At 39.0% G+C, this 13,429-nt stretch overlaps 1 protein-coding gene across 19 annotated transcripts in view; it reads right to left on the reverse strand.

Moving 5' to 3' along the window:
* The window catches only part of PUM2 (pumilio RNA binding family member 2), a 108,634-nt gene that overhangs the window by 48,402 nt on the left and 46,803 nt on the right, over nt 1-13,429 (reverse strand). For 17 of the 19 annotated variants that reach the window (XM_064363881.1, XM_064363878.1, XM_064363880.1 and 14 more), the window contains one exon: nt 2,430-2,555. In XM_064363881.1, coding sequence (XP_064219951.1) covers nt 2,430-2,555 — 126 coding nt within the window. The remainder of the gene's footprint in view (nt 1-2,429; nt 2,556-13,429) is intronic. The other 2 variants (XM_064363877.1, XM_064363886.1) reach the window with 1 other exon arrangement.

The following is a 13,429-nucleotide window of genomic DNA, read 5'->3' on the forward strand; positions in this document are numbered from 1 at the left end:
TCCATAAAACTAAGATTTTTTAAAAACTCAATCCATCACTTCTCTCATGAGAGAATTTTCTGACTACAAAGACGAATTACAAAATAATTTTATTTTATTTTTTTAAAGACAGGGTTTCACCATGTTGGTCAGGCTGGTCTTGAACTCCCGATCTCAGGTGATCCGCCTGCCTTGGCCTCCAACGTGCTTGGATTACAGGTGTGAGCCACAACGCCCGGCCACAAAATAATTTGTAAATATTTTACTTTCCAATCAATAACATAAAACTGGGAACATTCTGGTACCAAGAATGCTTGAAAACCTTAAATTTTAAGATATTTTTCATATTTCAGAGTTAGTCAAAATTATCACAAAGCAACTGCAAATTATATGAAAACAAATGAGACATCAGTGTTTATGTAGTTAGGAAAATGAAACTGAGTCAAGACAAGAAAAAACTAGATAATATAAGTACAAAGAAAAATAGAAGAAGGCAAACTAGAAAAATAAAACTGAAATGTTCCTGCTCTAGTCTACTTTATTCAAGATAATATTTGATTCCTGGAGAGTAAATAGTTTTATGTATAATAAGCTTCACCATTAAAGTAATTAATAAAATGTCATGATTCCTGACTTACATAACAAACATGTCCTAAAATCATAGCAGTAGAATTTTAGGACATCTTAATTTATATTAATATATTTTTAAAAGACAAACTCTCGGTTTCCTGTTGCATTCAAAGGGGAAAAAAGCCCAGTATATTTGACTGAATCACTAAAATAAAAAGCTTTAAAAACTTAAAAGCCAAAATACATTTCTGACAGATGTTTGATAGACAGGTAAGCTGAACCTAAAATGAGAGCTATTAAAACACTGAATAGAGTTTACCAAAAAAAGGCTACATTATAAAAACAAAACAATAGAGTTTTATAAACTCTATTAATGACATCTACCTAGAAACTCATCCAACCTAGCCAGGAGCCTGAATTTATTGACATGGTGAAATTATAGTATTTTGGATACACTGGGACAAATCAAACAATATTACTGAAATTAATGTTATTGTTTTTTATTTTCATAATGTGGGTAGTACAAAATCTTAAACTACGTTTTCTCACTCACATTGTATTTCTACTGGATAGTGCTGGTCCTAGAAAGCCTAGGTCCAAAATGCATAGAATGCTTATACACAAACTAAAAGACCTCTTCAAGTTACTTCTTTTGGGCCCACCTGTTAATGGTTCTCTGTAGTATAACAACACTTTACATACTACCATCCAGTTAAAGGGCACCAGAAAAGCTCACATCCTTATAAAATCATATCCAAGTCCACACCAAAAACGAATGAGTGACAGCTTAGTTTCATTCTGCTGGCTATCAAATATAAATTTGAAATTTCTTCCCCCTGCTTTTTAAAACATGATCTTGACTTTAAAAGTCAGTCTCCTGAGAAAAGACTGTCAGAAGTGGATTTCAAACTGATTAATGATAGTATTTCAGTGAAGATACCACTTAAAGCCAAAAAAACCAGTGACAGCCTTAAGTTTTGAAAGTCAGCCCATTAGTAGACTCATTCCAATAAACAAAATTCTAAGGCTGACATCAACATATTCTTGCCTGTATAACCAACATAAATTGTGCCTCAGACTAACTCATTTCTGTCTTTGTTGGAACCTCAACCTGAAACCAACTCTTCCCAACAACCCTAACTAAGATCAGCAAATTGCTTTGCTCAAATAAGGCTGCCTGATCAGGACACAAGTTTTCCTTACTTAGAAAGACAATAAATACAGCTTTTTCCTTTTGTTTTTAGACAGTCTCACTTTGTCATCCATGCTGGGCGCTTTGGCATCCTAAAGAGCTTGGATTACAGGTGTGAGCCATTGCACTGGGCCAGCTTTGGCTTTTATTTCAGATTCTGAGTGGTAGTCTCAGGCTGAATGGTTTTTAGTGAGTTCTTTCCAACTTGATCCAAACTTTCTGTCCCCCAATTTGTTTGTACATTTTAGCATTGTTCAAGAAATTTTAGATACATATTTTCTCAGAATTACTGTATCTGTTTCCCTTTCTCTATTCTATCCCTGGCCTACATATGTAGGCCACCTACCCCTATTTTATTTTCTAAGTAATTTTACTTTGCATTGTCTCTGTGAGTAATGGAATTGGTCATTAAAACAGAGATTCACGGTTTACAATAGATTTCTAAAACTATAAAGCTGAAATGTAAACCAATTACATAAAGGAGGAAAAGTTATTGCTTAAGTTTTTTCCCTGTAGCATTACAGCTGAAAAACAGTACTAACTTCCTGGAAACTTTAGTTCATTCTGGATAATGTTTCAGTTTTTCTTAGGAATTTCAAATTGGCCAAACAGATAAAAATAAAGCTTACACCCAAAACTAAATACAAGAAAAAGCAACCATAATAAGGATGAATAAATTGTATGTTACCTGCTAATGTAGCTGCTGCAGCCAATCCTGCTGCAGTATACGGATCGGTCCCTGGAGGAGCAGCACTAATAATGTATGGATTTGGCACAAATGCAGCTGGAGCAAGGCCTGCTGAGAATACACCAGCTATATTTTACAAGGGGAGAAATAATAAACAACAATGTAAAGTATGATTTTTTTCATTACATAAAAACATTTCTACTCTGAATCTGGTGTGAAGTAGGGGGAAGGAGAGTGTGCATAATGGTTCAAATTTTTACTAAGTGACCTTAGGCATGTACCACTAACTCTAAAGTTTTCATTTAAGAAATGGCTGTTTTACAGAACTATTGTGAGAATTAAATGTGATACCAATTATGACACAACTATACTGTTGCTAGGGGTATGTTATAGAAAATAAAAATATAAATACAAAAATAAAAAATAAATGACTGTACAGTAAGTATTAGCACATGACTGGCACAAAATAAATGTGAGAGCTACAACTGCTACTGGTAAATAGTAGCTTTTCACTCAATCTTATGCAGTCACATCATGAGCTAGGGATTCAGTGAGGCAGGAATATACAATCTGCCCTCAAAAAGCACTCCATCTGGTGAGAAAAACAGGTAAATTAGCAATTAGAATATTAGCATATTAAGTGCTCTGGGCACAGAGAGGAGGAACATCTAATAAACTTTGGAGGGAGTGAGTAAAATGAATGGGGTATGGTGTAAGAGAAAATGAAACTATAACCAGCATGAAGACCAATGAAAACTTCCTGGCTCATGCTAAGTAGTTTGGACTTTACCCTCCAGTCACTAGGGAAACAAGAAAGAGCTTAAAGGCTAGTGACTTTAAGCTCACTCTGAGTGTAACATATGCCCATATGAATTTAGTAAAGGCTAAAAAGATTTAAAAATATACATCTGCAGAACTCATTAAAGAAAGAAGAAACTCTTAGATGTTGAGCAATTACTGTATAGGTCTTTTGACCATAGCTACTGAAAAATACTACTTCATGACACCCTGTCTCAAAAATAAATAAAAAATAATAGGCTAGGTGCAGTGGCTCATGCTTGTAATCCCAGCACTTTGGGAGGTAGAGGTGGGTGGATCACCTGAGCTCAGGAGTTCAAGATCAGGTTGGCCAACATGGTGAAATCCCGTCACTACTAAAAATACAAAAAATAAGCTGGGCGTGGTGGTAGACACCTGTAATCCCAGCTACTTGGGAGGCTGAGGCACAAGAATCACTTGAGTCTAGGAGGTGGAGGCTGCAGTGAGCCAAGATCATGCCTCTGGATAACAAGGAGAGACTCCATCTCAAAAAAATTAATAAATAAAAGCAATATTTTTAAAAAGTATTCAAAAGGACAACATATCTTACTAGGCCTTAAAATCAAAATTCATAAACTATTTTTCAACCGTCTTATAGTAGCTTTCAAAGGTTTAACTGTGATCTACAATATGAAATACACTTCACAACATCCTAGTGTCCATATACACATAGGCCACAAACAAGTCTTACAACCAAAATTTGTCCCTATGAAGTACCAATACAACTCTACACTCTACTGTACTCAAATTTTCCATTCATCATGGTGGTGTTATGAAATGGTTCTCCCCAAAAGGTCCTGGCTAATAAATCTCATAGCCCTTGTCAATGTTTTGTTAGCCCTCAAGGGCAGGCTCTGACCTCCTCCTACCCTCCTTTTACTCAAATGTTTGTTCTCCCACCTTTCACTTTGTGGGTCTTAAGACCCTCCCTTGAGAGGGTTCTACCTTACAACCTGGGGGAAGGAATGCTTCCATAAAAATCCAAGAGGACTGGCTTCAGACAGCTCCCAGATAGCTGAATATGTGAAGGTTCCTTAAGGGTGGCATGCTCACGGAGGGCATGGAAGCTCCACACCCCTTCTTCCATACCTCGCCCTACACAGCTCTGCACACCTGTATCCTTTACAGTACCTTTCATATTAAACCAGTAAATGTAGTAAGTGTTCTGTGAGCCACTCCAGCAAATTAAACCCAAAGAGGGGCTTGTGAGAACTCCAACTTAAAGTCAGTCAGAAGTTCTGGAGGCCCAGACTTGTGACTAGAATGTGTTGGGGGTGGAAAGCAGTCTTGGAGACTGAGACCTCAGCTTCTGGGATCTGACATTATCTGGGTAGACAGTGTTGGAACTGAATTAGAGGACACCCCGCTGGTGTCTCCTGCTTGGTGTGTGGGGGAAACCGCTCAGTAGTCTGTGTTGTCATGGCGTGAGAAAAGAGGAAAAACAAGGTTTTAGGCTGGGCATGGTGGCTCACACCTGTGATCCCAGGACTTTGGGAGGCCGAAGTAGGCAGATCACTTGAGGCCAAGAGTTCAAGACTGGCCTGGCCAACATAGTGAAACCTCTCATCTCTACTAAAAATATAAAAATCAGCATGCCTGTAATCCTAGCTATTTGGGAGGCTGAAGCATAAGAGTTACTTGAACCCGGGAGGTGGAGGTTGCAGCGAGCCAAGATCACACCACTGCACTCCAGCCTGGGCAACAAAGTGAGACTCTGTCTCCTAAATAAATAACAACACGGTTTTAGAGAGCGTTTTCCCCATATACAACCATTTTCTATAACCTACTTAATTTTTAAAAATATAAGCCACAACACTGATTTCATGCCTAGGCACAACACAGCCATTTGAGAAATCTGCTTTTATCTATGAAAAGAGTTGATATTGAAGAGATTTATTCTGCAGCAAGTATGAGGGCAATAGGTACATTTAAAAACGTTCTGGTTGACAAATTGGTTGAGTTTATCTAAAGACCTGGAATCAACAAAAAGGAAAAGGCCTGGGTTGCAATAAGAGGTTGTGGAAACAAATGATTTATCATTAAGATGAATCCTCCAGGTAGCAGGCTTCAAAGAGAATAGTCTGTAAGTGTTTATTCTCAGACTTAGGGTCTGTGCTGATGTGAGCACTGGAGAGGTCTAATGAAGCACATCCAACCCCTACTTCCATCACAGCTTGAACCAATATAATGACGCATGTCCAACCTCTGCTTCCATCACAGCCTGAACCAGTCTTTCAGGTGAAATTTTAAGGGCACCCTGGCCAGGAAGGAAGTCCATTCAGATGGCTGCTGGGGGCTTAGAATTTTATTTTAGTTTACACTTTTTATGAAGAAAATATGAATTAAACTATGAGTTCAATAAAGTCTTTTCATTTTAAAGCCATTTGTTGAGTCACATTTTTAACTATGCCCTAGGTCAAAAAGGTTGCAAGATTCCATTCAGGTTAGTGAAAGTAAAATAAATCTCCCCCAAATCACCAAGCCAAAAAAGAAAAGTTAAGCTGGAAACTGCACCGGGCAACCTGCCTCCCATTCTATTCCTAAGTAAGATGGCTACAAAGTTTAAAAAAAAAAAAAAAAGGTACATACCTGCCTCACAATTTGCCTGAAAGGAAATTCCTTGTGGACAATGGATAGGCAGAGCTCAAAGTCATCCCTCTGCTCACATGAGACACAAACATACCTATTTCTTCACTAAGCCAGACTAAAGCATAACTGACTATTCCTGTAAATTGTGCATTCAGTGAAAAACTAATCAGAAACTCTAAAGAATGCAATCATTTGTCTCTTATTTACCTATGACCTGGTAGTCCCCACCCAGCTTCCAGTTGTCCCACATTTCTGGACCAAACGAATGTACATCTTACATATACTGACTAATGTCTCACGTCTTCCTAAATTGTACAAAACTAAGTTATGCCCCAACGACCTCAGGCACATGTTGTCAGGACCTCCTGAGGCTATGTCATGGGCATGTCCTTAACCTTGGCAAAATAATATCTGAACTGACTGAGACCTGTCTCGGATATCTTTTGGTTTGCAGCTTCATCTATCATGAAGTATCTTTATCCCAAAAGTAGAAAATAATGTATCAGGATTCCTGTTCTACTTACACCACTAAAAAAAAAAGTCTAAAAGTCAGGATTATTTAATATTTTATAATTTTATGATAAAAAGATTGTTATTAAAAATTCAAATACTGGAAGATATAAAGTAGAAAGTGAAAATCCTCATGTAACCTCTCCTGGTATGTTTTATATCCTCCTCAATTGTTAAATGCATACAAACTCATACATTTTGTAATCTAACCTATAATGGTACTTTAATACACCTTTTCACTTATCAGTTAATCATAGATCTCTGTCTACAGATACATACCTAGTTTATTCTTTTTTTTTTTTTGATACAGGGTCTTGCTCTGTCACCCAGGCTTGGAGCACAGTGGCATGATCATGGCAAACAGCAGCCTTGACCTACCAGGCTCAAGTGATCCTCCCACCTTAGCCTCCTGAGTAGTTGGGACTACAGGTGTGCACTACCATATCAGTATTTTTTTTTTTTTTAATAGAGACAGGGTTCAGCCATATGGCACAGGCTGGTCTTGAACTCCTAGGCTCAAGTGATCCACCCGCCTTGACCTCCCCACAGTGCTGGGATTACAGGTGTGAGCCACTGTGCCCGGTCACTCTTTATTTTTAATGGCTACATAATATGTACTCTTCCGTATAGAAGAAACATGATATAATCAGTCTACTACCTTAATATATTTAGATAATTCATAATCTTTTGCTATAAATAAACAATGCTATCATTCTATACAAGTCTGTACATTACTATATCCTTACGAAAATTTACTTCAATGAACAAAAACATAAATTCTCTTCTTTAAGAGACAGTGTGTCACTATGTTAAGAGATTCAGGCTGGCCTCAAACTCCCAGGCTCAACTGATGTTGAACCTCCAGTAGCATAGAAAAGGCATATGCCACCACACCTGACTTTTCTGTTTTTGTCATATAAATTCTTGATCCACATTTCTAGATTATCTTCCAGGAAAACTGTACTAGTTTAGATTCCAAAAGTAGGAGTGCCACTTACACTCCTGCCAAAACAGTATATTATCAAACATTTTGATGAGCTGCCAACCTAATAGGTAAAATAAATTAAAAAATTAAAAAAAAAAATTTGTTTTAATTCATAGTTGTTTCGCTATCAACAAGACAAATGTATCCAATCTTTTATGCTTTTTTCTCATTAAAAATTTCAATCCATTAGGAATGAGACCCAATAACCCCCAAGCTATTTTCCAAATAATCATTCTTTTGGCATTGATTTTAAATTCATCTCTTCACTCTACCCTAAACAAGCATGCAAGCACACACAGATCTATTTCCAAGCGATCTTGTTCAATGATCTACTTGTATGTTTTGAGTCCAGTACCACACTATTTTAATCATAAATAGTAGTTGTTTTAAAAAACTGAAACCATGCTCCAAAAAGTTAAAGAAAGCAATGACTAGTAAAAATTGAGTTTGCAAGATGGCAGATATGAAAAGAAAGAACTTGCAGAAAGAAATACAGAAACTCTCTATCTGTAAGATAACAAAACGGGCTAAAATCAGTTAAAACCAATATGGACAAATGGAGTCTTTGCAGAACAAGCCTGCTGACATCACAGCCCAAATTTCCACATTTCATACTAACTCCCCCGCAACAATTTGCACATGCGACCCATGAGGAGGCATGAAGAGGTAACTGTGCATGCTAAGGACTTTCCAGGGCTCCCCATTCCTTCCACCAATCACTTAATAATCTCAAAATCCATCCTTTAAGGCGTTTCTAATAAAAATTACTCCCTTTTAAAGCCAGCACAGACCTTTTAAAGCCAGCGCAGCCCTTTTAAAGCTGGACTCCTGTCTCCTCGTTGGTTGACCTACAAAAAAAGCTTTTCTTTTCTCAAAAACTTGATGCCATAGCATTGGCTTCTACTGTATCAGGCAGCAAGCCCTTTTGCTCCGAAACAATATGGTTGAGCAAGTCCTCCTTCTCCACTTGAGTTTTAGTTTTCATTAATAATTTTCTGTTTACTTTTCTGAGACAAACATCAAAATCAAGCTTTGAAGTTTCAAAACAAAACCTGAAGGGATTCTGACCAAGAGTATATTAAATACACACATTAATTTAGGGAGAGGTGACATTTTTACAATGCTGAGTTTTCCCCAGAAAAATCACGTGTCTCCATTTATTCAAGACTCCTGGAAAAGTTTATAGTTTTCTTTACAAATGCTTTGCACATCTTTACTTACTCCCTAACTCATTCTACAGCTTTTCATTTCTTCTTTATATATCCCATGTCTTGATTACTATTGGGAATTTTAGTGTTCTGGGCAACCATCTAAGTTTTATTTCCTAACTCATTTAGTGGTAGGTGACAGCCAATTATGCAACCCACTTAGAACTATTTTTTCAATGTATAAGACCATGAAATGTCTCCTTTTCACAGCAGTCTGTTGTTTTAAGACTTCTTTGATGATCTCTGATGGCTTATGTCCTTTATCCCTTAAGGTTCTGAATACACTCTTACATTCTTTGCACAACTTTAAAGTTCCCTTCTGTATCTTAGAACTCTGCAACATGTTTTCTGGCTGATCCTTCTTGCCTGTACTATCATTTTTGTTTGAAACATTATCTTACATGAGAGTTTCTCTTGAACTCACTTGTCCATTATGTGGTATCAGAATTGCCTCAACTACATATTATAGGGTCAAATCTCCAAACCAAGTCTTTCATTAGTAGCTGGGGAGCTCTTACATGGTTACTATAACTCAAACCCCAATGGGTATACTGTATAGGCCCCTTTTTGTTTGTTTATTCCTCTTCTAGCCATCTGCAGGTCACCTGGCTTCATTCCCAATTAATACCCCTCTATGAATTCTCTCTCAACTCCTTATACTACAGAAACTTCCCAATCAACTACACAACCGTGCCTTTTTCTTTTCATCTATCTTATTATTTCTGTCTGGCCCAGAGCATGGGTTAAGCCTCGTGTCTTTTTTTAAAAAAAATTTATTTATTTATTTTTATTTTATATATAAACTGGGGTTTCAACATGTTGGTCAGGCTAGTCTTGAACTCCTGACCTCAGGTGATCTGCCCACCTTGGCCTCCAAAGTGCTTGGATTACAGGCGTGAGCCACCATGGGCGGCAAGCCTTGTGGTCTTACCTATTTTTGTAAAAACTAGCTAAAATAGTTTTAATATTTTTCAATAATTCAAACAGTAAAATTCAAACACATGAAAATTACTTGAAGTTCCTATTTCAGAACCTGTAAATAAAGTTTTACTGGAACATGGCAATATTTATGTATATCTAATGACCATTTTCATGCTATACCAGGACAGTGGAGTGGTCGTGACCGAAACCATATGGACTGTAAAGCTTTAAATATTCAATAGCCTTTTACAGAAGACATTTGTCAACTCACATTCTAAAATTTTCCACATATAGTCATGGTGCATTTAAAATGTGACTAGTGGAGGGATGGATCCAAGATGGCCAATTAGGAGCAGCTCAGGATTGCAGCTCCCAGTAAGTGCAGAGGGTGAGTGGACGCCACATTTCCAGATGGATTTTTATTGCCCACAGACCAGGAGATTCCCAGGTGGAGAAGCCCCACGGGTCGCCAGCACAGCTGGTTTGGCCGGCGCAGTTGTTTTCGCCGGCGCGGCTATTTTGCTGGCGCCCAGGGACTGCAGTTCTCCGTACAAAATACATGGGGTCTGTTTTAGCTGGCGATTGGAGCTCTGGGAAGGCAGAGTTGCCCATTCATTTGATTAAAAAGGGGACTGAAATAAGGAGCCAGGCCAGGAGTTTCCCGGGTTAAAAAAGCGCCATGAATCTCAGAGCGGCTGTTTCAGCTGGTGCAGTGGGTCGCCGCACAGGAAGTCACACAGATCCTGGTGCCATTTCAACAGGTGACTGGAACACCTGGGAGAGAGTCAACCACTGGACTAAAAAAAAAGGCTCTGAGGCAGAGAGCCAGATGATCAAGCTCAGCTGGTCCCACCCCCTACAAAAAAAACAGCAATTGGAAACACTCTGGGTTGAGAGTTTCACAGCAAGCACAGCTGAACCCGGGAAGGTCCAGCTCTGTGGGGGAGGAGAGTTCGCCATTACTGAGGCACTCCACCACTACGGAGGTAGTCCACCATTGCTGAGGCAGCCCGCTGTTGCCGCGGCAACCCGCCATTACAGACAGAGTCTGCCATTACAGAGGTGGCCCACCACTGCCGAGGCAGTTCTAACTATACCCGTATAAACAGGACCGCAGGGAAGTTCACACGGAAGCTGGGTGGAGCCTACAGCAGCTCAGCAAAGCCTCTACAGGCAGACAGTGACTAGGCTGCCTTCTTGCTGGGCAGGGCAGCCCTGAAAAAAAGGCAGCAGCACAATAGAAACTCATAAATAAAGCCCTAACTCCCCGGGACAGAGCACCTGGGAAAAAAAGGGGTTTATGAGTTCTGCTGCAGAAGACTTAAATGTACCTGCCCCGCAGCTCTAAATGAACAACAGAGATCACAGCTCAGCACTTGAGCTCCTATAAAGGACAGACTGTCTCCTCAAGCAGCTCCCCAACCCCCATATATCCAAAGAGTCACCTCATAAAGGAGAGCTCAGACTGACATTTGGCGGGTATCCTTCTGGGACAAAGATAGCAGAAGAAGAAACTGGCAGCAACCCTTACTGTTCTGCAGCTGCTTCAGGTGATACTCAGGCAAGCAGGGCCTGGAGTGGACCTCAACAGTTCTACAGCAGAGGGGCTAGAGTGTTAGAAGGAAAACTAAGAAACAGAAAGAACTAACTTCATCATCAACAAACTGGACGTCCACTCAGAGACTCAATCTGAAAGTCAACAACTACAAAGACGATAGGTGGATAAATCCACAAAGATGGGAAGAAACCAGCACAAAAAGGATGAAAACACCCGAAACCAGAATGCCTCTCCTCCTACAAGGGATCACAACTCCTCACCAGCAAGGGAACAAGGCTGAATGGAGAATGAGTGTGATGATTGACAGAATCAGGCCTCAGAAGGTGGGTAATAAGAAACTTCTGTGAGCTAAAAGAACATGTTCTAACCCAATGCAAAGAAACTAAGAACCTTGAAAAAAGATTTGACGAAATGCTAACGAGAATAGACAACTTAGAGAGGAATATAAGTGAATTGATGGAGCTGAAAAATACAACACGAGAACTTCGCAAAGCATACACGAGTTTCAACAGCTGAACTGACCAAGCAGAGGTCAAGTTGTGCATCAAGAAAGGATATCAGAGGTGGAAGATCAACTCAATGCAATAAAACGAGAAGGCAAGATTAGAGAAAAAAGGGTAAAAAGGAATGAACAAAGTCTCCAAGAAATATGGGACTATGTGAAAAGACCTAATCTACGTTTGATAGGTGTACCTGAATGTGACGGAGAGAATGAATCCAAGCTGGAAAATACTCTTCAGGATATTATCAATGAAAACTTCCCCAACCTAGCAAGGCAGGCCAATATTCAAGTCCAGGAAATACACAGAACACTACAAAGATATTCCTCAAGAAGAGCAACCCCAAGGCACACAATCGTCAGATTCACCAGGGTTGAAATGAAGGAGAAAATGCTAAGGGCAGCCAGAGAGAAACATCGGGTTACCCACAAAGGGAAGCCCATCAGACTCACAGCAGATCTCTAAGCAGAAACCCTACAAACCAGAAGAGAGTGGGGGCCAATATTCAACATCCTTAAAGAAAAGAATTTTCAACCCAGAATTTCATATCCAGCCAAACTAAGCTTCATAAGTGAAGGAAAAATAAAGTCCTTTGCGAACAAACAAGTACTCAAAGATTTCATCACCACCAGGCCTGCTTTACAAGAGCTCCTGAAAGAGGCACTAAACATAGAAAGGAACAACCAGTACCAGACACTCCAAAAACATACCAAATGGTAAAGAGCATCGACACAATGAAGAAACTGCATCAACTAATGGGCAAAACAGCCAGCTAGCATCGAAATGACAGTATCAAATTCACACATAACAATATTAACCCTAAATGTAAATGGCCTAAATGCCCCAATCAAAAGACAGAGACTGACAAATTGGATAAAAAGCCAAAACCCATCAGTGTGCTGTATCCAGGAAACCCATCTCACATGCAAGGATACACAAAGGCTCAAAATAAAGGGATGGAGGAAGATTTACCAAGCAAATGGAGAGCAAAAAAAACCAGGAGTTGCAATTCTAGTCTCTGATAAAATAGACTTTAAACCAACAAAAATCAAAAAAGACAAAGAAGGACATTACATAATGGTAAAAGGATCAATGCAACAAGAAGAGCTAACGATCCTAAATATATATGCACCCAATCAGGAGCACCCAGATACATAAGGCAAGTTCTTAATGACTCACAAAGAGACTGAGACTCCCACACAATAATAGTAGGAGACTTTAACACCCCATTGTCAATATTAGACAGATCAACAAGACAGAAAATTAACAAGGATATACAGGACTTGAACTCAGACCTGGAACAAGCAAACCTAATAGACATTTACAGAACTCTCCACCCCAAATCCACAGAATATACATTCTTCTCAGCACCACATCACACCTACTCTAAAACTGATCACATAATTGGAAGCAAATCACTCCTCAGCAAATGCAAAAGAACGGAAATCATAACGAACAGTCTCTCAGACCACATTGAAATCAAGTTAGAACTCAGAATTCAGAAACTAACTCAGAACCGCACAGCTTCATCAAAACTGAACAACTGGCTCTTGAATGTTGACTGGATAAACAATGAAATGAAGGCAGAAATAAAGATGTTCTTCGAAACCAACGAGAATGAAGACACAACATACCAGAATCTCTGGGACACATTTAAAGCAGTCTCTAGAGGAAAATATAAAGCAGTAAATGCCCACATGAGAAGCAAGGAGAGATCTAAAATTGACACCCTATCATCAAAATTGAAAGAGCTAGAGGAGCAAGACCAAAAAAACTCACAACCTAGCAGAAGACAAGAAATAACTAAGATCAGAGCAGAACTGAAGGAGATAGAGACACAAAAAACACTTCAAAAAATCAGTTAAATCCAGGAGCTGGTTTTCAGATTAATAAAAGAGAGAATAATCAAA

This window comes from Aotus nancymaae, unplaced genomic scaffold (assembly GCF_030222135.1).
Source record: "Aotus nancymaae isolate 86718 unplaced genomic scaffold, 86718_ANA_hifiasm-v0.15.2.pri h1tg000057l, whole genome shotgun sequence".
In the NCBI taxonomy this organism is placed as follows: Eukaryota; Metazoa; Chordata; class Mammalia; order Primates; family Aotidae; genus Aotus; species Aotus nancymaae.